The sequence below is a fragment of the Puma concolor genome, chromosome C1 (assembly GCF_028749965.1).
Source record: "Puma concolor isolate L17-30 chromosome C1, mPumCon1.1.hap2, whole genome shotgun sequence".
Lineage (NCBI taxonomy): Eukaryota > Metazoa > Chordata > Mammalia > Carnivora > Felidae > Puma > Puma concolor.
This window is the reverse complement of record NC_141674.1, coordinates 21,232,411-21,256,772: the sequence shown is the minus strand read 5'-3', so window position 1 is coordinate 21,256,772 and position 24,362 is coordinate 21,232,411. Positions and strand designations below refer to the sequence as shown.

General features: G+C 42.6%; 2 protein-coding genes and 1 pseudogene across 4 annotated transcripts in view; 2 read left to right on the top strand and 1 right to left on the bottom strand.

The window, feature by feature from the left end:
• Positions 1-3,804: 3,804 nt before the first annotated feature.
• Positions 3,805-7,233, top strand: LOC112848534 (homeobox protein OTX2 pseudogene; annotated as a pseudogene). Its single transcript, XR_015254569.1, has 2 exons — positions 3,805-3,888; positions 6,297-7,233. The product of XR_015254569.1 is annotated as a homeobox protein OTX2 pseudogene (transcript).
• A 3,042-nt stretch (positions 7,234-10,275) lies between these two features.
• Positions 10,276-12,768, bottom strand: ATP5IF1 (ATP synthase inhibitory factor subunit 1). 2 transcript variants are annotated; one of them, XM_025934997.2, is made up of 3 exons: positions 12,605-12,763; positions 12,430-12,515; positions 10,276-10,548 (listed from the first exon to the last, which is right to left on the bottom strand). In XM_025934997.2, exons 1-3 carry the CDS (start codon positions 12,689-12,691, stop codon positions 10,395-10,397), a joined length of 327 nt encoding a protein of 108 aa, XP_025790782.1. In that variant the 5' UTR covers positions 12,692-12,763; the 3' UTR covers positions 10,276-10,394. The 2 variants fall into 2 exon arrangements, with proteins under 2 accessions (XP_025790782.1, XP_086572308.1); XM_086716182.1 differs by lacking the exon at positions 10,276-10,548 and having other exon boundaries at positions 12,426-12,515; positions 12,605-12,768.
• Positions 12,769-14,799: 2,031 nt separating this feature from the next.
• DNAJC8 (DnaJ heat shock protein family (Hsp40) member C8) overlaps positions 14,800-24,362 on the top strand; it is a 28,002-nt gene continuing 18,439 nt past the window's right edge. The window contains exons 1-2 of the mRNA XM_086716181.1: positions 14,800-14,926; positions 17,187-17,288. Of these exons, the coding sequence (XP_086572307.1) occupies positions 14,849-14,926; positions 17,187-17,288 (180 nt within the window). The 5' untranslated portion in view covers positions 14,800-14,848. The remainder of the gene's footprint in view (positions 14,927-17,186; positions 17,289-24,362) is intronic.

The window sequence follows — 24,362 nt, the reverse complement described above, 5'->3', positions numbered from 1 at the left end:
AAAAAGCATCTCAATGATCAAAAATGGTAGAGTTGGGAGCAAGAGGAATTGTTCTGTCCACTGAAACAGCCACTAAGCTGGCAGAGATGGTCAGAATAAACTTTTTTGGAATGCTGGAATCTAACAAGCCATATACAATAATCAGGGGACTGCTTACCAAAGAAAGAGGCTGTTTAAATTTCAGTGTTTAGGGGCGCCTGGGTGGCATAGTCGGTTAAGCGTCCGACTTCAGCCAGGTCACGATCTCGCGGTCCGGGAGTTCGAGCCCCGCATCGGGCTCTGGGCTGATGGCTCAGAGCCTGGAGCCTGTTTCCGATTCTGTGTCTCCCTCTCTCTCTGCCCCTCCGCCGTTCATGCTCTGTCTCTCTCTGTCCCAAAAATAAATAAACGTTGAAAAAAAAATTAAAAAAAAAAATTTCAGTGTTTAAAGAAATCTTTGGGGCACCTGCGTGGCTCAGTTGGTTAAGTGTCCAACTCTTGATTTGGGCTCAGGTCGCGCGTTCTCACAGTTTGTGGGATTGAGCCCCATGTTGGGCTCTGCATTGACAGCATAGAGCCTACTTGGGATTCTCTCTTCCCCTCTTGATGCCCCTCCCCCCCCCAATAAATAAATAAACATTAAAAAAAAAAAGAAATCTTGGGGCACCTGGATGGCTTAGTTAAGCGTCTGACTTTGGCTCAGGTCATGATCTCATGGTTCATGGGTTTAAGCCCCATATCAGGCTCCCTGCTGTCAGCACAGAGCCTGCTTCAGATCCTCTGTCCCCACCTCTCTCTGCCCCTTCTCCTCCTCTCAAAAATAAATAAACATTTAAAAAGTAAAAGAAAGAGAAATCTTTGTTAGGTCACTGGCTGATTGCTGAGATAACGGAATAGAGATGTCAGGGACCACCATGACAAGGAATGTAGTTATTGCAAAGACAGCTTGGAGAAGTCACCAAACAAGCAGAGCACTACAGGCCGCACAGGCAATTATAGCTTAGCAAGGGAGGTGTGATGGTTAATTTTAGGTTTCAACTTGTCCGGGTGGCTGGACGTTTGGTGAAACATTATTCTGGATGTGTCTGTGAAGGTGTTTCTGGATAAGATTAATATTGAATAGGTAGAGTAGTATTGTTGAGGGCCTGAATAAAACAAAATAGTTGATCTTCCCACAAATAAGAGGGCATTTTCTCCTGCCTAGGTGCCTTGAGCTGGAATAGCAGTTTTTCCTGCCTTTGGACTTGGACTGAAACTATACCATCTCGGGTCTCCAGCTTGCGACTGCAGACACTGGGGCTTGCCAGCCTCCATAATTGATCCTATTGGTTCTGTTCCTTTGGAGAACCCTGACTGATACAGATTTTGGTACTGAGAGTGGTTCTAGAAGAACAGAAATGTAAGGAGGAGTTTCAGAATTGATTCTGGGGGCTCTGGAATTGGCTCTTCTACTCTTATTAGACTTAAAAGACACTAATGGCTCTATTTCTGGTAGTAAAGATAGCACTGATAGTCTATGGTATGATCTCGCAATAAAGATATTAAAAATGCCAGTATCAGTACTTTTTAAAATATTTTATGTTATTTTTTTTAAGTTTATTTATTTTGAGAGAGGGAGAGAGTGTGTGCATGCATGCAAACAGGAGAGAGGCAGAGAGAGAAGGAGACAGAGAGAATCCCAAGCAGGCTCTACACTGACAGCATGGAGCCCAACGTGGGGATTGAACTCAAACTGTGAGATCATGACCTGAGCCCAAATCAAGAGTTGGACACTTAACTGACTGAACCACCCAGGCACCCCAAGATTTTAAGTATTCTCTACACTCAACATGGGGCTTGAACCCACAACCCTGAGATCAAGAGCTGTGTGCTCCAGCCAGGTGCTCTCACCATCAGATATTCTTAATCAACTACTTGTAAGAAGCAATGATCTAGTGACAGTATGTATGATACTTTTGAACATTCTTGTCAAACTAAGAAATGTAGTGAGCTTGGCTAATTGCTGCTGCTGCTTCTTCTTCTTCTTCTTCTTCTTCTTCTTCTTCTTCTTCTTCTTCTTTGGCTAATTGCTTCTAAGGTCACTTTCCCTACAATGTGGGGTAAGAAAAGGATGAACATGGGGTTACAAATGAACACATTCCCTGGTATCTGGTATGGAGCTATGGAGCTGGCAAATGCTTTTCTCTTCATACCTGTCGATAAGGACCACAAGAAACAGTTTGCTTTCAGCTGGTGTGGTGGCTAATTTAGCGGGTCAATTGGACTGGACCATAGGGCACCCAGATATTTGGCTAAATGTTATTTCTAGGTGAGTCTGTAAGGGTATTTTACAGAGGAGATTAGCTTTTACTCAGTAGACTGAGTCAAGCAGATTGCCCTTCCCCATGTGGATGGACACCATCTAATCCACTGAGGTCCCAAATAAAACAAAAAGGCAGAGGAAAGGAGAATTTTTTCTCATTGTCCTGACTACTTGAGGTGGGACATAGGTCTTCTGCCCTTGCACTAAAACTTACTCTGTTGGTTTTCTTGATTCTCAGGTCTTTGATCTTGGACTAGAATATACCACTGGCTTTTCTGGGTCTCCAGTTTGCAGATGGCAGATGATGGGACTTCTCAGCCATCATAATCTCTGAATCACTTCTATATAGCCTATACATGCTGTCGATTCTGTTTCTCTGGAGAATTCTGAGACCAGCAATATACCCTCACTGTTCTGCCTCAGGAATATATCCATTCTTCAGCTCTATGTCAAAATTTGGTTCACAGGGCAAGTGATCACTGTCTTAGCCCATTCAGGCTGCTGTAACAAAGTACCATAAATGGGTGGCTTATAAAAAACAGAAATTTATTTCTCACAGTTCTGGGGGCTAGAAGTCCAAGATCAGATTGCCAGCATGAATAGGTTCTGATGAGATCCCTCTTCTGGGTTGCTGACTGGCAGACTTCTCATAGTATCCTCACATGGCAGAGAGTGAAAGATCCGGTAAGTTTTTTTTTTTTTGTTTTGTTTTGTTTTGTTTTTTAATAGGCTTCATGCCCAGTGCAGAGCCCAATGTGGGGCTTGAGCTCACATCTGGGGTCACTTTTATAAGGGCACTAATCCCATTCATGAGGGCTCCATCCTCATGACCTAATCATGTCCCAAAGGCCCCACCTCCTAATACCATCACATTAGGGGGGTCTGATTTCAACATATGAATTTTGGGGGACACAGACATTCAGGCCATTACGATCACCTTTCCCTTCCACAGGACATCACCCTGGTCCATGACATTGATGACATCATGCTAATGGGCCCTAGTGAGCAAGAAGTAGCAACTACTCTAGACTTATTGGTAAGACATCTGTGTGTCAGAGGGTGGAAAATAAATCTGACAAAAATTCTGGGGCCTTCTATCTTTGTGAAATCTCTAGGGATCCAATGATGTGTGGCATGTTGTGCTATCCCTTCTAAGATGAAGGATAAGTTGTTTCATCTGTCCCCTCCTACAATGAGGAAAGAGGCGTAACACCTAGTGGAACTCTGGAGTTTGGAGGCAACATTCCCCATTTGAGTGTGTTACTCCAACCCATTTATTGAAAAACCTGAAAAGCTGCTACTTATGCGTGGGGATAAGAGCAAGAGAGAAGGCCAGGCTGCCATGCAGGCTGCTCTGCCACTTGGGTCATATGATCTGGCAGATTCAATGGTGCCCGGGCCAGTGGCATATGGGAGGCTGTTTGGAGTCTTGTCAAAGTGTCCTGACCAGTGTCATTCCTCCAGCATTCTGCACACACTCCCATTAGAACACTTCTCATATTGTTTAGCCACTTGTTTTTCCCAACAGGCTGTGGGTTCCATAAAGACAGGAGCTGTGGGGTGTCTGCCTGGCTCAGTCAGCACAACATGTGGCACTTGATCTCCAGGTCAGTGAATTGAGTGCTATGTTGGGCATACAGCTTATCCAAAAAAAAAAAAAAAAAAAGGACAGGAGCTGTGATTATTTTGTAGTTGTGTACCCCATGTATGCCAAGTGTCCACCATGTAGCAGATGCTAAATATAATTTTTAATGAATACATTTTTCAAAGGGGTACTTTTTTTTTTTAATGTTTTATTTATTTTTGAGAGGAAGAGAGAGAGAGAGTGTGTGTGAGCATGGGAGGGGAGGAGAGGGAGACACAGAATCTGAAGCAGGCTCCAGGCTCCGAGCTGTCAGCACAGACAATGAGACAGGGCTTGAACTCACAACCCATGAGATCATGACCTGAGCTGAAGTTGGATGCTCAACTGACTGAGCCACCCAGACACTCCTGAATACACTTTTTAAAATCTGAAAATGGCATATGTAGAATATACAGCAATGCACATTCAAGAATAGTGGAATGACCCAGGGTCCTCTTTGTGGGAATTAGTTAAAAGGTGACTCTTTTAGAATAGATGCCACCCCTAACCGAGAGGACACTGCTTGGTGAGCAGGGTGTGGGCTGAATTTTAGTCTTCCTTGGTCCCTTCAGTTAGGTGTCCTTATCCAGTGAACAATCTGCCCAACCATACCACCAGATCTGCAGGATCCCTTATACCAGTGGTTCTTAACTGTGGCCACATATTGGAAAAAAGGGGAATTTTGAAAATATCCAAGCTCACACCCCCATCTCAGATATTTGGATTTAATTGGTTCTGAGACTTTGACTTAATTTTAAAGCTCTCAGGTATTTCAATGTGCTGCCCAGGTTGGGAATTACAACTTTAGACTTACTGATGTGAAAATGTCAAACTAGACTCTATTGCAAACGTGTGTTTGTGTCATATAGGCACGCACTGACATACTGATGGGATTCATGATACAGCCCAAATGTTAATGTCAATGCCAACGCCAACCACTGGCACTTCTACATTTACTTTCAGGAGCCTTCACCTTAACCAACCATTCCCAGATATCCAGGCACTCCCCAACCTGTCCCACATTGAGGGGGGAACTAACTTAATAGGCAGTTGAACCACTGCACTGGGACTACAGCTTAAGTTCGTGGGAGCAGGTGCTCTGAAGGAAAGTCCTTGCTCAGCAGAAACCTGGCTGTGTGGCTTGGAGAAACTTCACGATTCCCTGCTTTGGTTACTTTGCTTATAAAAGTAAACTAATGGCGTGGGTCTATTTCCCAGAAATATCACAAGATTTAATGAACAAATAATTGTGAAGTTCTCATAAATATAAACTGTTGTGCTATTGTTAAAGAACTTCATTGTACAAAATTCCATAGAAATCTCAAAAAGAAAAAAAGGCACTGACACAGATGGTGAGGAAGCTGCTTCGATAGATCTGCTCCTGCAGTTCTGAGTTTCTCTGGTCCTTGCCTTTCCTGAGTTTCGTTTGTTTAAGGTTTGTTGTGATTCTGAGACAATAGCCCCTGTTCTTTAAAAAAAAAAAAAAAATCACTTTTTTTCTCCTCCTTAAGCCAGCCTGTGTTGGTTTTCTGTTACTTGTAAACAAAAGTGATTTTATTCCAGGGAATGCTATGCTCTAAAAATGTCAACATGTTTTGTACAAGAATAATTTTAACATATCTTTATTTTTATCCTGAAACAGGATTCATATGAAGATCTGTATTCGATATATGTAGTTATACTTAGTAATCTGCCTTTATAAAAATGTCCTATGCCCAAGAATGCCAGCAAATATCATGAGAAGCTACTTGTACAGTGGCCCTTAAACTTCAATGGACATTACAATCACTTGGGAAGCTTGTTGAACAGATTTCTAGGTCCTACCCTCAGTGTAGCAGGTCTGTGAAGGGGCCTGAGAACTTGCATTTCTTACAAGCTCCCAGGTGATGCTGATGCTGGCCTGCAAGCACTTTAAGAACCCCTGCTGGAGTATTTTCCAAATTCTAAGAAACATCTGGGGTACTTCTGGGGAATCTTATGACCTGTGCTACGTGTCTATGGTTACTGGTTCATATCATATAAATTATCTGAGGATTTTAACAAAGATATATTTAATTTTTTTAACATTTATTTATTTTTGAGAGAGAGAGAGAGAGAGACAGGGTACAAGCAGGGGAGGGGCAGAGAGAGAGGGAGACACAAAATCTGAAGCAGGCTCCAGGCTCTGAGCTGTCAGCACAGAGCCTGACGTGGGGCTCGAACTCGTCAGAGGTGAGATCATGACCGGAGCTGAAGTCGGCCACTTAACCGACTGAGCCACCCAGGCGCCCCAACAAAGATATATTTAAACAAGTATATTTAAGCTTTCTAAGTTAGTGGTGGAACGTGGAAAAGCTGTGCCTGTGAAGCAGTAAACCAGCACCTCTGTTTGTTTGTTTGCTTTGCCCATAGTTCAACCGCTCCAAACCCACACACTAAGGACCCTGAATCTGTCCACCCCCAGCGAAGCGAGACCTTCTGACTGGGTCCCCCCCGATTTGGGCCGATTTCGCGCCTCCAAACAACCTTGGCATGATGTCTTATCTTAAGCAACCGCCTTACGCAGTCAACGGACTGAGTCTGATCACTTTGGGCATGTTCTTGCTGCGCCCCTCGGTGAGCTACCCGGGTATGGCTTACGAATCGAAGAGCTAAGTGCCGCCAACAGTAGCAGCAGCAGCAGCAACAGAATGGAGGTCAAAACAAAGTGACACCTGCCAAAAAGAAGACCTCTCCAGCTCGGGAGGTGAGTTCAGAGAGTGGAACGAGTGGCCAATTTGCTCCCCCCTCTAGCACCTCAGTCCCGGCCATTTACAGCAGCAGTGCTCCTGTGTCTATCTGAAGCCCAGCTTCCATCTCCCCACTGTCAGATCCCTTGTCCACTTCCTCTTCCTGCATGCAGAGGTCCTGTCCCATGACCTATACTCAGGCTTCGGGTTATAGTCAAGGATATGCTGGCTCAGCTTCCTACTTTGGGGACATGGACTGTGGATCTTATTTGACCCCTATATACATCACCAGCTTCCTGGACCAGGGGCCACACTCAGCCCCTGGTACCAATGCGGTCAACAGCCGTCTCAATCAGTCCCCAGCTTCTCTTTCCACCCAGGAATATGGAGCTTCAAGCTTGGATTTTAACTCAACCACTGATTGTTTGGATCATAAGGACCAAACTGCCTCCTGGAAGCTTAACTTCAATGCTGACTGCTTGGAATATAAAGATCAGACATCCCCGTGGAAATACCAGGTTTTGTGAAGATCCGTAGAACCTTTTTGTGGGCGATTTTTAAATATACTGGGCTGGACATTCCAGGTTTAGCCAGGCATTGGTTAAAAGAGTTAGATGGGATGATGCTCAGACTCATCTTCTAATCAATGTTCCAGGAGGCATAGAAGGAAAAGTGAAGGGCCTTAGAGGGGCCACCAGCAACCAGCAACCTGAAATGGACAAACCAGTCTACTTAAGATCCTGTCATAGTTTTAGGTCATTTGTTTTCCTGATTTGCAAAGTGACCAAAAGCATTCTAGCCATGTGCAACCAAACACCACCAAAAATAAACAAAACTAAATTGTGAGGGAAAGGAGGGAAGGACATAGCCTTCTTAAGCAGAAGGGTTCCAATGTTTTAGCCAATCCGTGGTTGAATCTTAGGAATGAAGTGTCTCAAGCTCACTCACGTTTCATGACCAATTGGTAGTTGGCACTGAAAAACTTTTCAGGGCTGTGTGAATTGTGCGATTGATTGTCCCAGATGCACTACTTTGTTTTAAAAATAATGTTCATAAGGAGTCAATATGTAGTTTAGGAGACAATCAGTGTGTGTCTTATATAAATGGTGCATCTGTGGTTTTTAATCTGTGCTAAACTTCAAAACTGGGATCTCCTGTTATTGTATGCAACCTTGAACTCCACCTCTACAGATGTTCCTCTGTGATTAAGTAGGTTATAATTATAAGCAAATTCAGAGCAACTGAGTACTTACCTAAAAAGATTGCCTTTGGCTGGAGGTGAGCTGCACTGAAACTTTACAACAAAATATCTCTGGACAAGGAGAGTGAGAGAAGAGAAACAGGACATTAATTCATCTGTAATTTACTGTTGGTAAGTCTAGCAGTATGGAGACATTGGTCAATTGCTCTGACCCTGATGAATTTATAGACTGTGATCATTGTCATTTATGCTTGCAGATGTTAACTGGAAAAGTTATATATGCATAAACTTTTTCTTCCTGGATTTGGCAGAGATATATAATTACATTAAAATGGTTCTAGCACAAAAAAATAAATGTATTCAAAATGTATTTTTTAAGTGTATTTTAAACAGTATTTATCTTACTTTTATTATAGCATGATAGAAAAATTAACCAAAGATACGTCGCAACAAAAAGACCATGAGTTACCATTTTCATACAGTTCAGGTACTTTTAAATTAAGCTGCTCCAAAAATTATTCATTTTATCTTTCTAAGAATTCGAGCTTGCTTTTCATCTTCACTTCAAAGTTTCAACTTTTTGCTTGTTTTATCCAATCATTAGAGTGACTTTAATTTAAAATAGAAATAAATGTGGAGGCACCTGGGTGGCTCATTTGGTTAAGCATCTGACTCTTAATTTTAGCTCAGGTGATGATCTCACGGTTTGTGGGTTCGAGCCCCATGTCGGGCTCTGAGCTGATGGCGCAGAGCCTGCTTGGGATTCTCTGTCTCCCACTCTCTCAAAAATAAATAAAAATAAATGTCAAGAGCAGATGGTACACTCACTAAGTGAGTGTAGATGGAACATCACTCCCAATAAGGCAATTATTGATCAGAAGTCACAAAAGCACTATCATCTATGAACTTAGGGGATTTCGTAAGCCTGGGCTGGGGAAGAGGGTCATAAAGTGCAAAATGGAAGATGTTACTTTTTCCTCAACTAATTTTTTTTAACTTTTCAAATTTTGTAGTGTTGTAAAGTTAAAAAAAAAAGGCATGTGACTTATGATCATTTTTTGCACTGTTTCTTTGAGGTAATTTTATTGCTGGCCACTTGAATCTCAGCATTCACATCTCAGGAGTGTCCATAAACTTTTCACCAGCAGTAGCAATGGACATGCGTTTTGGAAACAGACATCTAGTGACTTTTCTTCAAGGGCAGGGTCAATGACTAGTCCAAACTTACCATTCAATGGCTTTAAAGCCTTTTTTGTAATAGAGTCTTGCAACAAAAGACTCATCACAATTCTGGGGCAAATGATCTATTAAACTGGCGAATTGGAAAGGTGTTGATGTTGGCCCCAAATGTTATTCTTCTGGCCTGGAGGAGTCGCACCACTCGTTTGTATAATAATTTAAACAAGCCTTACAGTCAAATCTGAATCAAGAGCCCACTCAGCAAAGCAAAATATAACCTAAGAAATAATTCTGCTTCTCTGCTATTAACTAACTTGGAAACCTCAACTCCACAATACTGAGCGACCGTAGGCAAAACATAATTTCTAATTCCAGTTCTTTCAATTTGTACAAGGCTAATTAGAACAAGAGGTAACTAGCTCATATGAAGAGTTCTCTAATTTTCATTTTTTTTTGAGAGACAGTGCAAGTGAGTGAGGGGCAGAGAGGGGGAGGGAGGAAGGGAAAGAGAGAGAAGTGGGGCTCACCTGAAGCGGGGCTTGAACTCACCTGATGCAGGACTCGAACTCACATGAGATCATGACCTGAGCTGAAGTCAGATGCTTAACCAACCGACCCACTCAGGTGCCTTCTAATTTTTTTTTTTTTTTTTTTTTTTTTTTTTAATTTTGGGACAGAGAGACAGAGCATGAACGGGGGAGGGGCAGAGAGAGAGGGAGACACAGAATCGGAAGCAGGCTCCAGGCTCCGAGCCATCAGCCCAGAGTCCGACGCGGGGCTCAAACTCACGGACCGCGAGATCGTGACCCGGCTGAAGTCGGACGCTTAACCGACTGCGCCACCCAGGCGCCCCTAATTTTTATTTTTAGTAAGCTCTACACCCAACATGGGGGTTGAACATATGACCCTGAGATCAAGAATAGCACATTCTACCGACTGAGCCAGCGAGGTACCCCTTTCTAATCATTTTATAAATGCAAAATGGACTGATGGTGCCTTGAATGATATCCTATCATTCCTGTTTTCCAGGCTGCTCTTAACCTCAGGTTTTGGATTAGGGTTTGTTTTTCAAGAGGCTTTCTTTGAACACCTCTGACTAGTACCAGAAAGGAAGAGGGAATTTCCTTGTGTCACAGCCCCCTGCCCCATAAATTGCATAGCACTTATCACACTGTGCTCTTTGAGTTCCCTATTGCAGGTACCCTGTCTGATTCATTTTAGCAGTCCAGTAGTATGTCCCTCTTACCCCTTTCCAGACAGTGGAAGAAGGCATTCGACACAATTCACTGATGATAATTTATTGTAATCTGTTGGCAGCACACAGATATTTAATAAAACCAGGACTATGTTTACATAGAAGTGAGCAACAATACATAGCCATTCTATGGGAACTGTGTGCATTTAATCATCTTCCTCCTCATCACGTTTCAGATGTTTAATCTTCTTCTTGTGCCGCTCAATTTCTTTCTGCAGACGCTCAATCTCCTTTATATGATGACTGATCTCATCTTCATGGTGTTTCTTCAAGGCTGCTAGTTGTTCTCTAGTGCGCGCTCTACAAGGACACAGTGGCTGTGTTTAATCCCAATCCTTCATCCCGCAGAGATCTCTAAGCATAACCCACAATACCTAAGGCAAAGAACAGCAGTCCCAATCCCATGGGAGTCTGGCTGGTCACCCTCTTCTATCCTAAACCCCACCAGTGATAGAATACTCCATCTCGGGATATATCCATCTTTAGGAGATGACCAAATGATTCCATTATCCTGATACCAGTGCCTGAAATTCCATCGTTTGTGAGTTATTCCTTTCAGATTTCTCTTTAGAAAACTCCAGAGTGGTGTGACATTAAGTCCCCGACACCTTACGACAGGAACCACCCAGAGACCAGAATCCCTTTTTTGTGGAAAAAAAGAGCAAAAGGAGGGATGTATGGACAAAGGGGTATTGTTAAAGGACAAATACCCATGTCCTATCTCAATTTATCTAGGGGGCTTTCTTTGCATAGGGAAATGCATGGCTCACTGAAAAGGCCAAAATGAAGGGTAAAGAAAAAAAAGTATTGGCAGTTCAATTTAGGTCTCAAGAAGGGACATTCAAATGTTGCTTTGGCTACATTTGGGCCTCGGTTTTCCTTCACGTAAAATGTGGAGGCCCAATTAGATGGTCCCTAAGGGCTCTGCCTTGGCTCTCTGGTTTGGCATGGTGATAATTTTTTTTTTTTTTTAACATTTATTCATTTATGAGACACAGAGAGCACAAGCAGGGTAAGGACAGAGAGAGAGAGAGAGGGAGATACAGAATTGAAGCAGGCTCCAAGCTCCGAGCTGTCAGCACAGAGCCTGACGCGGGGCTTAAACTTACAAGCTGTGAGATCATGACCTGAGCCGAAGTTGGACGCTTAACCGACTGAGCCACCCAGGTGCCCCGGTGATAATTTTTTTTCTAAGTTTATTTATTTTGAGAGAGAGAGAGAGATAGGATCCCAAGCAGGCTCCACACTGTCAGTGCGCAGCCGGATGCCAGGCTTGAACCCACAAACTGGGGGATCATGACCTGAGCCAAAAACCAAGAGTCTGATGCTTAACTGAGCCACCCAAGTGCGCCCATGGTGATAATTCTTAAGATTGAGTAAGAAAGGGCAGAAGTGAAAAGATAGACCAAAGGACAAACAGAAGATTAGTTCCAAGCTGCTCCCCACTGGGGGTAGAAGTCAGAAAAGGATAACTAAGGGGTGGGAAAGACTTGCTAGGTTCAGCCTGTTCTCCACTCTTCTGCAGGAGAGAAATCTATCCAGCCCAGACGCTGGGCTGGGCTGGGCTGGGCTAGGCAGGGCAAAAGTCTCCAAGAAGTGCGGGAGGAGGATTCCAACCAAAAGCAGCTGCCACCAGCTCCTGTGACCCACTCACTCTGGCCGAAATGGAGACGAATGAGGGTCTAGAAATGGCTGAGGGTCTGAAGAGTCAGGGAGTTCATCCATGTGGAGGAGAAAAATGAATTTAGAGGGGTTAAGGAGTGGGTGAGGGCCACGGAAAGCAGGCTCAGAAGGTCTGCAAATATTGGGCAGTGGGATCTAGACACTCTTGGAAGAATCTGGAAGCCACTTCTTACGACCAGGGGAGAATTCCCTGGGTGGGCATGGTAAATGATTCAGGAAGAGTTGAGCCACGGTTTGAGAATTCTGGAGACACGCGGATGGAAATGGCATTAGGCCCCCAAAAGGGCCTCTGGACTATTTGGCAGGGGAGCGTCCTATAAGTGGCGACAGTCGTGACCTCAAGTGTGAGGGGTAACTAAGTACAGGTCCTGCGAGTTCCATTGGGGGATGGGCGCCCCTAGGGCACCAGGGAGGGAAGGGTAGGGGGACTGGAAGTCTAAGTAGGATCCGAAGGCTCTGAGAGATCTCGGACTGGATTCGGGGTTCCGTGGGCCTCACCGGAAGTATCGTTCCTCTTCAGCTTGTTCTCTCTTTCCGAAGGCCCCACCGGCCTCCCGGATCGAACCCGCGCGGGAGTCCTCTGACTGCGGAGAGAGACGAGAACATCGGTAAAGGTGCGAAGAGATGGGATCCGCGCTCAGGGATGGGACAACGGATACTCCTGCCAGCGTACCCGTTCGGAGCTGAAGCCTCGGGCCTGCATGGCCCTAACGCCTAACACGCCTAGCCGCACTCGCGCAGCAAACGCCGTGACAGCCATTGTTGTCAGAACCGCACCTCTCCCAGTCCCTGGCGGCGCAGACTCTCAGCAGGCACTAACGACGCTGGGAGCCACGCAGCCAATCTTTTCCATGGAGAGGCGGGACTTACCTAGGAGTAGCAAATAATGAGGTGGAGGGGGAGGGGTTCCTGCAGTTCGCGGCGAATCCTGAGTGAGAGGCGGGCCTATTCTTAGCCAATCTCTGGCAAGGGCTTTGGGGCCAAAGGACAAGAATAATAATGGAGGAGGAACTCAGTCAGAAGTCGGATTTTGAGCTCTTGGACCTATCAGACTGAGTTGTGGCATCCACCCCATACCGCGATTCCAATCCTGAAGTTATTAAACATACAAAGAAAGCCTTCCCTTTCCTGGGCTACTAGCATCAAAAAGATGGCTAATGTAGGGGTTGGGGGGCTATGTCCAGGATGCTCCGACTTAGGGTTGTGGGGAAAAAAATTTTATAAGTATATGTATATGTGTGTATATATATATATATATGTAGTCTCTTAAGAGGTGCCAGTGTTCTTTTCTTGTATTGACATTTCACTCAAGTTGCAGCTTAAATGTCACCTTCTCAGAAACCTTCCCTGACCTCATTAGTCACTTTTTTATAGCTCTGTTTTGTTCTTTCTCTCTCTGTCTTTGCACTTTTCACCATTTGAAGTTATCAGGTCCTGATCAAGTAGGCACTGAATTTAATATTTGTAAAATGCATTAATATGCAATCAAATAGGCTTGATAGCTGGACTTTTGGTAATGTGAAGTAATGAAGTGGAAAAGACCATAAGTAGGAGTCTAGGGAAGGCTTTGCCTTGACCTTCCTAAAGCCATCTAACAAGTGTGAACAAGACCGTAGTAGTTATAGCCTTTTCCGAAGTCATTTTCTCTCTCTGAGTTCAGTTTTTTTCCTCCTTTTAGAGGAGAGGGTTGGGCCAGATTATCTTGTTCGTAATTATAAAAATACCTTCATTACTTTCCATGAAGTTGTGGAACAGTTTTATTGATCATCTTTTGGTTGGAGAAATACCAACCCTGGTTTGTATGACTTAAATGAGAGGAAATAACCTGCAGGGCACATTTTCAAATGTTGATAGCATAAAACTTGGAAAAACACAAAAGCAGAAGGATAGAAATAATAATCACTTATAAGATCACTATGTAGTGGTAATAATTTGTTGTGTTTCTAGATGATATTTAAGTGCCATTCTAGTTTCAGAAACTCTGTTTCTAGTTCTCAGATACTGTTGTTTCTTGATTATGTCCTAGGCTGGGCATCCAACGGAGGGTCTTACTGAACTTGTGCAAAGGATAGTCTAGGTACTATGATGGCTGTAATTAAAAAAAAAAAGGAAAATAACAAGTGTTGGTGAGGATGTGGAGGAAGAGTAATGCTTGTACATTGCTGGTGGGTTCAGCCACTGGGGGAAATAGCTTGGCAGTTGCTCAAAAAGTTAAATACAGAATTACCATAAGACTCAGCAATTTCATTTCTAGGTGTGTACCCTCCCCCGTTGAAACTGAAAACTAGTATTCAAATACATGTACACACATATTCATAGAAGCACCATTTCAGTATAGCTAGAAGATGGAAACAATCCAAATGTTTATCCCTTGATGAGTGAAAATAAATTGGTATATTTACACAGCAGAATATCATTCAACCATAAAAAGTAATGAAATAATGACTCATGCTATACCTTGGATGAATCTTGGGAACATCATGCTAAGTGAAGAAGGCAGATACAAAAGGTCACACATTGTATGATTGCATTTATATAAGATGTCCAGGATAGGTAAATCCATAGAGTCAGAACACAGACTGGTTGATGTAAGGGGTTGAATAGAAAAGGGAATGGGGAGGAACTGCTTGATAGGTGCTAAGTATCCTTCTGGGGTGATGAAAGTGTTTTGGGAGTAGATAGAGGTTGGTGGTTGCACAACACTGTGAGTGTAAAGAGGCACTGAACTGTTCATTTTGATTATATGTTATGTGTATCTCACCTCAATTAAAAAGAGTATTTAGGTTAGAGGTTTCTGTCTTGGGAGCCAGCCCTTTAACAGTCACAAGGAAGGGGGCGGAGCTAGGGAGGCGGGCCTGTAAGAATCACAGGAGGCTGCGCCTGCGCGGGAGAGTCACGTGGTTGCTGGGCCGGGGAAATGGCGGCTCCAGGAGAGAGCGGGGCTTCGGCTGGCGGAGGGAGCACTGAGGAAGCATTTATGACCTTCTACAGTGAGGTGAACACCGAGTGAGGAGTAGTGGCACCGGGGCGACCCCACTCGGTCCTACTTTCCCAGCGGGCAAAGGCAGTGGTCTTCCTGGCCTGGACCGTTGGGCGGTTCCTCCTGTCTGGCCTTCGGGCAGGCAGGGGGGCTCGGGGTGTGTGTGCGCATCTCTGCCTCGTAGCTGCTGGGGGAATCCCTTGGGCATCGAAAAAGGGGCCAGGGTCCGACGTCTGCGGGTAGACGACGATTGTGGCCAACGAAGTGCCTGGGCGCGTGCAGAGGGCCCCAAGTCCGCGGAGTCCGAGGCTGGCAGGGGCTGGCAGAGTCCGGCCTTCTTGGGGGCGACTTAACTTTGCTGGGCCTCATTTTTATTCTGAACGGAAGCACTGGCTACCCTTAGTCCTTTGTAATGAGTTGTATTACTGGTTATTTCTGCCATTCGTGGGCGCCAGGCACTATGCATCATGCCAGGGAGGCATTATCTTTGTTTTACAGATGACAAACCTGAGGTTTAGGGAAGCGAAATAATTTGTTCTGGGTCTTACAGCAGATATCAGCTTGGTATCATGTTAGGATTGGGGGGTCAGTTTGGTGTGAGCCTCACTTATTGTCGCATTTCCAGCACGTACGTCATAGTAATTGCTTGGTAAATATTTGTTGAATAAATGAATGAATAAATGAAAAGCATGCCATTTGGAGTCAGAGGACCTTGGATTGGATTTTTGCAAGGCAGTTGGACTGTGTTTTAATTCTTTCAAGACATTGATTTTGCAGATCTTAGGTTTTTACCTCTGTAAAGCCAGAGTTAATATTAAAACAAGAGTTTTTATGAACGTTAAAGGAGTTAAGGTATAAGAAAAGGTGTCATAACATATAAAGCAGAAAGAAGCATCTTTCTCAGAGTTAAAGCTGAATGGCATGGATTTGAGGAATGGAGTTGCTCCTGTCTAGGCTGTGAGCTGCTCAGAGTTCACCGTGTCACATTCATTTTTTATCTTTGGTATTTGTAACAGTGCTTGTTACATAGTAGATTCTCCACAGTATTAAATTTGAAAACGGAATTAGCATATCCTTTATAGTCTGTCCTTTTGAAATGCCTAATTCACGTGAAAATGTTGATATGCTGGTAGCAAAGTTTATTGACCTCTAATGACTACTCATCAGTTACACTGGAAATTCTTTCACTTACCATCTCTTAGTTAGAAATAAAAATAAACTAAGAACAATTCTGGCTTCTCTGAATTGAACGAGGGAAAGTACATAAAGGAGGACCCTTCAGTCATCATTCAACCAGTGTTTCTTGAGCACCTGACACGTACAAATGTACTGTTTAGGTGCTGGAGGTATGGTAGTGAACAATAGAAAAATCCTGTCTTAGAGCTTGCATTCTATAGAGAAAGATAAGCAATAAACAAACATGTAAAATATAGTGTCAGGTAGTGATATGTGCTACGAGGAAACATAAGTCTAGGAAAGAAGATGGGGTGAGGAGTGACATGCTATTTTCAAGAAAGTGAAGAGGAAAGATACTGAGAAGGGATGGCTTTTTATGCTACCGAAATTATTTCCAAACTCCTTTTGGCCATAGGAATAATGATGGTATATAACATATAAACATAACCTGATTCATTTCAGCTAGCATTCCAATTCTGACAGTGGTACCAAGGGTGTTTTCCTGGCACTACCTAGTGCCTGTTCTCCTTGGTGGTGTTTTGGGTCCGGGATTTTTCTAACTCTATTCGCATGATAGGTAGGCAGAATTACTTGTCCCTCCCAGATACTTTTTTAATGCTGTTTTTAGTGTATAGTATATTTCAGTGTAATTGTATTTTTCTTAAATAAAAAATTGTAAATTAAGTATGAACAACACTAGTACATCTTCTGTCATAAAGTGGAAGCTCTTTGAAGGTGGTGGCTGTGACTTATTTATGTTTATTTGTGATTCTTATCTTGGAGTCAGACTGTTGGAATTAAAATTCTAGTTTACAAGTTGGGTAGCCAGGAACAGATCAGTTAACCTCTCTAAGTCTCAGTTTTCCTATCTGTAAAATGGGAATAATAGTAGTATCTACTGTATAGGATGGTTGAGAGGAATAAATATATGTAAAGTTTTTACATTGTTAGTATTCAGTGAATGATACCTGTTGTAATTATTCTTCATATGTTCACATGTAGACAGATTTTGCTCAACATGTCAGTAGCTTGTTAAAATGACAATTCAGAGTTTATTACTGAACTTTAGTAATGAAGTTTTTATCTTCCTTCATTTTAGGTCAAACAAATAGAGAAGAGAGATTCAGTTCTAACATCCAAAAATCAGATTGAAAGATTGACCCGTCCTGGTTCCTCCTACTTCAATTTGAACCCATTTGAGGTGAGCTGTTTGATGTTGCTATGGCCTTGTGATGGGAGCTTTTCATAGCTGCAGGCAGACTTACATCAGAACATACACCTTTGTCTTATAGTTGGAACTGAGATTGGCTGGTTTTATTGTGAGCAAAGCATGCGAAGGCAGCATGTTAGGAAAAATGAGATGGTCTGTGACCTGTCAAATATTCTCCATCTTTTACCAACCCTAATATACAGGGCTTTATTTTCAGATGTGAAGGGCTAGCTACCCTTGATAAACTTAGGATCTTTGATTTAGTTTGCTTGTTACAACTTTTCTTTTGTACTGCAGTAAAAAATATGGAAAACCCAGGGTGCCTGGGTGGCTCACTTGGTTAATCATCTGACTCACTTGGTTTTGGCTCAGGTTATGATCTCATGGTTCCTGAGTTTGAGCCCCATGTTGCCATGTTGGCCTGCTTGGTATTCTCTGTCTCCCTGTCTCTGCCCTTCCCCTGCTGTCTCTCTCTCTCTTCCAAAAATAAGTAAACTTAAAAAAACATATCAAATATCCAGCAACCAAAAAATGACCACAGGGTTATAGACAAGCAAATATACTTTCTGGGTCTCCTTTGTTTTATAATTTTAAACTTTTCCTAAATATGAAAGTAAGTCATATTTCTTACAAAGATTTGAAATATAATAAAAGCAAGAATAATCAAGTATAATCCCACCTAAGAGAAATAGCTCCATCTTAATTGTTTATACTTGAACTGTTTTAAAAGTTCTGTTTTGAAACAAGGAGGATAATGTACTTCATGCTATTTTATTTTTAAAAAATTTTTAATTTTATTTTTGAGAGAGAGAGAGTGTGTGCAAGTGGTGGGGAGGGGCAGAAAGAGAGGGAGACACAGAATCCGAAGCAGGCCCAAGGCTCTGAGCTGTCAGCACAAAGCCTGACATGGGGCTCGAACTCATGAACTGGAGATCATGACCTGAGCCAAAGTCGGATGCTTAACCGACTGAGCCACCCATGCACCCCCTACTTCATGCTATTTTAAATGCTGTACTGTGCAACAACGTGGACAGAACTAGATTATATTATGCTAAGTGAAATAAGTCCATCAGAGAAAGACAAATGTCATATGATTTCCCTCATATGTGGAATTTAAGAAACAAAACAGTTGAACAATGGGAAGCAAAAAAAGATAAAAACAGAGGGGCAGGCAGGCCATAAGAGACCCAAATATGGAAAACAAACTGAGGGTTGCTGGAGGGGTGGGGAGGATGGGCTAAATGGGTGATGGGCGTTAAGGAGGGCACTTGGGATGAGTACTGGGTATTATGTGTAAGTGATGAATCACTAAATTGTACTCCTGAAATCATTATTACACTATATGTTAACTAAATTAGATTGAAATAAATAAATAAAATAAATGCTATATTGTTATACAAAATATGTGTATACATTTTTTTTTTTTAATTTTAATGTTTGTTTATTTCTTGAGAGAGACAGAGACAGAGACAGAGCATCAGCAGGGGTGGGGCAGAGGGAGAGGGAGACATAGAATCCGAAGCAGGCTCTAGGCTCTGAGCTGTCAGTACAGAGCCCGACGTGGGGCTCGAACCCATGGACCATGAGATCACAACCTGAGCCGGAGTCAGATGCTTAACTGACTGAGCCACTCAGGTGCCCCTGTGTATACATTTTTTAAAAAGAAACTTCTACTGTTTTTTTAAAGTTTATTTATTTTTGAGGGTGGAACGAGCAGAGGGAAGGAGACAAGATCTGAAGTGGGCTCTGTGCTGACAGCAGACAGCCCAACTCAGGGCTCGAAGTCACTAACTGAGATCGTGACCTGAGCCGAAGTCGGATGCTTAACTGACTGAGCCACACAGGCACCCTGGTGTACACATTTTTAAAAGTCTCCACAGTTTTTATTTAAAGAATTCCTTTACTGGGATGTTTGGGTGGCTCAGTTAGTTGAGCATCTAACTCTTGATTTCAGCTTAGTATGTAATCTCAGGATCGTGGGTCAAGCCCCGTGTTAGGCCCCATACTGAGTGTGGAGCCTGCTTAGGATTCTGTCTCTCTCCCCCTGGTGCCCTTTTCCCCTGCTCATATTCTCTGTCTCTGAAAATTAAAAAAATTATTTAATAATTCCTTTATTTTTCTTTATTATAGGATATTTAAACTAGTTTCTAGTTATTCACAATTATAAATAACTTTGACATGAATATTGTTACATCTTATAAAAATAACACTTATTGAGCACCTGTAAACTTTTTTTGTTCCTACTTTTTTTTTTATTGTGGTAAAATATACATAACATCTAATTAACCATTTAACAGTTTTTAGGTGTACATTTCAGGGGCAGTAAGTACATTCAGTGTTGTGCACCCATCATCATTGTCATCTCTAGAACTTTTTCATCATTCTAAACAGAAACTCCAAACCCATTAAACAATAACTCCCCATTCCTCCTACTCCCAGTCTCTGGTGATTTCTATTCTATTTTCTATCTATCAATTTGCCTATTCTAAGTGCCTCACATAGGTCGAATTGTATAGTATTTGTACTTTTGTGTCTGACTTATTTCATTTAGCATAATGCTTTCAAGGCTCGTCCATTGCTTCTGTTTTTTTGAAGAGTAACAAAATTTTTTTAAGTTTATTGATATGAGAGAGAGGGTGTGCGTGTGTGCAGAGTGTGTGGGGAGGGGCAGAGAGAGAGGGAGAGAGAGAATCCCAAGCAAGTTCCTCACTGTCAGTGCAGAGCCTGACTTGGGGCTTAATCTCATGAATGGTGAGCTCATGACGTGGACTGAAATCAAGAGTCAGATGCTTAACTGACTGAGCCACCTAGGTGCTCCTGAAGAGTAATTTTTAAAGAATTGTTTCATTTTATTTATCTTTTTTTTTAATGTTTATTTTTGAGGGGGGGGGGTGCGGAGAGAGGAAGGGAGGGGCAGAGAGAGAAGCAGAGGATCCAAAGTAGGCTTTGTACTGACAACAGAGACCCTGATGTAGGACTCAAACTCAGGAACCATGAGATCATGAGCTGAGCCAGATGAAGTTGGATGCTTAAGGACTAAGCCACCCAGGCATCCCAAGAACTGTTTCATTTTAAAACAATTTCAGATTTGTAGAAAGGTTACAAGTACATTATGACGACTTTCTTGGACTGTTTGATACCAAGTTGTTAGTATGATGTTCTTTGCTCTAGAATACTTCAGTGTGTTTTTCCTACAAATGACACTTTCCTACTGAAGCACAATATAACCATCAAAATCAAGAAAGAAACATTGGTACACTGTTACCATGTAGTTCTCAGACCCCATTCAAATTTGCCAGTTGTCTCAATAATGTCCTCTACAGCAAAAGGATCCAGTCAAGAATCAACTGTTATATTTAGTTGTTGTGTCTGTTTAGTCTTTAGTCTGGAACAGTTTCTCAGCCTTTCCTTGACTTTGACGACCTTACCATTTCTGAAGATTACGGGCCAGTTATTTATTAAAAAAAATTTTTTTTAAATGTTTATTCTTTTTTGAAAGACAGAGACAGAGCACAAGCAGGGGTTGGGCGGAGAAAGAGGGGGACACAGAATCTGAAGCAGGCTCCAGGCTCTGAGCTGTTGGGGCTTGAACCCACGATCTGTGAGGGCTTGAACCCACGATCTGTGAGATCATGACCTGAGCCGAAGTTGGACGCTCAATTGACTGAGCCACCCAGGCGCACCCAGGCCAGTTATATTGTAGCATCTCTCTCAATTTGAGGTTGTTTGATATTTCTTCAGTTGGATTCAGTTTATGCAATGTTGGAATGCAGGAATATCACAGAAGTGATACTGCATTCTTCTCTTGGCAACTTATAAAGTACATGATATTTCCAATATCCCAGGTTTATCCCATTTCTAATGATGCTAACTTGATCACTTGGAGAGGTGCCTGCTGTGTTCATAAGTTACTTTTTTTCCCTTTTGTAATTAGTAAGTATTTTATGGGGAGGCACTTTGAGACAGTGTAAATATTCTCTTATCAAAGTTACAGTTTATTCATTTATTAGTCAGTATAGACTTAGGGTTTCCTATTTTATCCAGTGTGTTGTATTTTGATATTATTTATTTTGTTGCTCAAGTTGTCCCAAATTGGGCCAGTAGGTTATCTTTCAAGCAAGGCCCTATCTTTCGATATGTTTTCATCATTCTTTGATTACTAGACACTCTTGTACTTTTCCTGACCCAGCCTAAAGTCATTTCAGTGAGGAGCTCCGATTCCTTTTAGTGAAGAATGGTATTTAGAGATAAAGATTTGGGTGCTAGGTGTATTCATTGCTGTTGGGAATGTCACTACTCCAGACCCTATTGGTAGATAGGGCTAAGAAGTGAGTGTATGTGTATGCATGCATATGTGTGTTTGCATGTGTACATACATGTATTTACATCCAATTTCAATCCAACACTACAGGGTTTATTCTAGTTTTTTTTTTTTCTTTACATGTTTGTAGTTCCCTTCTCTCATAGTGAGAAATCAGGCTCCCACCATTTTAAATATGTGTATATTTACTTAATTGGTCGTCCTGTTTACATGTGATCTCCCAGCTGCCATTCCTCACCGTACCTGAGCTTAAAACTCCCATGCCAGGTTACCCTTCCAGGTGGGTGCATTCCTCACCCACCTCTGGCTCCCTGGGACCTCTCTTCATCCCTTTTGGACTCCAGCATCCTCCCCATCAAACAGGCACGTTTCTACCCTGCTCTGGCTTTGACCCTTACGTCAGGCTACCTTCCTCTGAAGACATCCTCCTCATCTTACTTGGGCTCTAATTCCATTCCATCTACCCCCCACCCTTGCATGGAGGCTCTCTTCACCCTGATCAGGCTCCAACTTCTGTGCTTGTCATACTTCCATCCAAGTGCTGTCTACATTCTGCCTGGGTTCTGACACTTCTTGTTGGATTGCCTTCCTATGTTGGATGCCCTCCTACATGGGCGCCCACCTCACCAAGTACAAGTTTCCCATGCTAGGCCATTCCTTTGTGGAGATATTTTTGTTTGGGCTCCTATACTCTGTGCCAAGCCACTTCCCTTGTAGACACTTTTCTTACCTTGCCCACTCTCAAATACCCCAGTTACATTCTATTTCCTTTTTTTAAAAGAAATTTTTAAAATGTTTATTTATTTTTGCGAGAGAGGGTATGCATGTTTGCAGGGTAGGGGCAGAGAGAGAGGGAGACAGAGGATCCAAAGCAGGTTCTGTACTGACAGCAGAAAGCCTGACGTGGGGCTTGAACTCACATACTGTGAGATCATGACCTGAGCCGGAGTCAGACGCTTAACCAACTGAACCACCCAGGCGCCCCTCAACTCTGCTTTCATGTGGATGCTTTCCTTAGCCCTCTTGGGCTCTGATACCCTGCACTTGGCTACCCTCCCATGTTCACAGTCTTACCCTGCTTAGGTTTTAACACCCTATGCCTGGCTGCCTGCCCACTGAGATGCCCTTCTCAACCCACTTTGTACCTCCATGTCAGGGTACCTTTCTATGTGGATGCTCTTCTCACCCCATTTGTGTTCCACCATGGTGTGACTGGCCACTGCTTCCTGTGTGGTCACCACCATCTTCATCCCAGATGGGCTCTGACCCTGCACTGGGCTATCTTGATGTCCTACCCAGGATAGGTGTCTACTTTGCCTGGCTCCACTTAATGTGTTTGGATTGTATTGCTCAGAAAGGGAAGGGTAAGACAGAAAACTTAAAGAGTACTTTTGAGGGGCATCTGGTTGGGTCAGTTGGAAGAGCATGTGACCCTTGGTCTTGGGGTCATGAGTTAAGGGACTTGAACTCATGACCCTAAGATCAAAAGTCGCATGCTCTTCCGATTGAGCCAGCCAGGAGCCCCTGATTGTTTTTCCCCAAGAGTATTCTTGATACAATTTGGGGGAGGGAATGGAGAAGATAATTTTTTTGAGAAGGATAAAGAATTTGATGATATGTTCTTTGTATTTAACCATACTTTTTTTTTTTTTTTTTTTTAATGTTTACTTATCTTTGAGAGAGGGAGACACAGAATCTGAAGCAGGCTCTAGGCTCTAAGCTATCAGCACAGAACCAGACATGGGGCTCAAACCCATGAGCCTGGAGATCATGATCTGACAGCTGAAGTCAGACGCTCAACTGACTAACCCACCCAGGCGTCCCACTATTTAACCATACTTTTAAATTGTGCAGAGTACCATGAAAAGGGGACATGTGATCATATAACTTACCCATTTATTTGTTAGGGTAATTTGTGTTTCCTGTGGTTATCCGATTGAAAAGAAATGACAGATTGTTGGGACTACTATGAAGGCTAGAATTTTAACACCCTACTAGTTAATGTGGTTCTGAAGTCACTGCCCTATAGTTCCTGTCCTGACTGTATAAAGTATGTTTGAGGGGCTCTGGTGGCTCAGTTGGGTAAGCGTCTGACTTTAGCTCAGGTCATGATCTTGTGGTTCATGGGTTCGAGCCCTGTGTTGGGGCGTGGAACCTGCTTGAGATTTTCTCCCTCTCTCTCTCTATCTCTCTCTCTCTCAAAATAAACTAAAAAAAAAATGTTGGAGTATATGTACACATTATGCATATGTATATATGTGTATATACGTATATACACACTCACAATTGACCGTTAAACAATGCAGGGATTAGTCAGTCATACAAACCCTCATGCAGTTAAAAATCTGTGTATGACTTTGACTCACCCCCAAATTTAACTACTAATAAACTACTATTGATAGAAGCCTTACTGAGACCAAACCATCAATTAACACGTTTTGTATATGTATTACATACTGTATTTTTACAGTAAAGTAAGCTAGAAAATATTAAAAAGTCATAAGAGAAAATACATTTATAGTAGTATACTATATTTATTGAAAAAAAATTCATATGTAAGTTGACCCGTGCAGTTCAAACCTGTGTTCAAGAGTTGACAGTGTGTGTGAATGTATGTGTGAATATATTTACACAAAGATACGGTGAGGTTGACACTTGGGAAGATGAGAGATTGTGTTTGAATGGGCAGGACTCGATGACCATCCATTAGAACTTTTGTCTTTTCTTTTTTTTTTTTTTTTTTA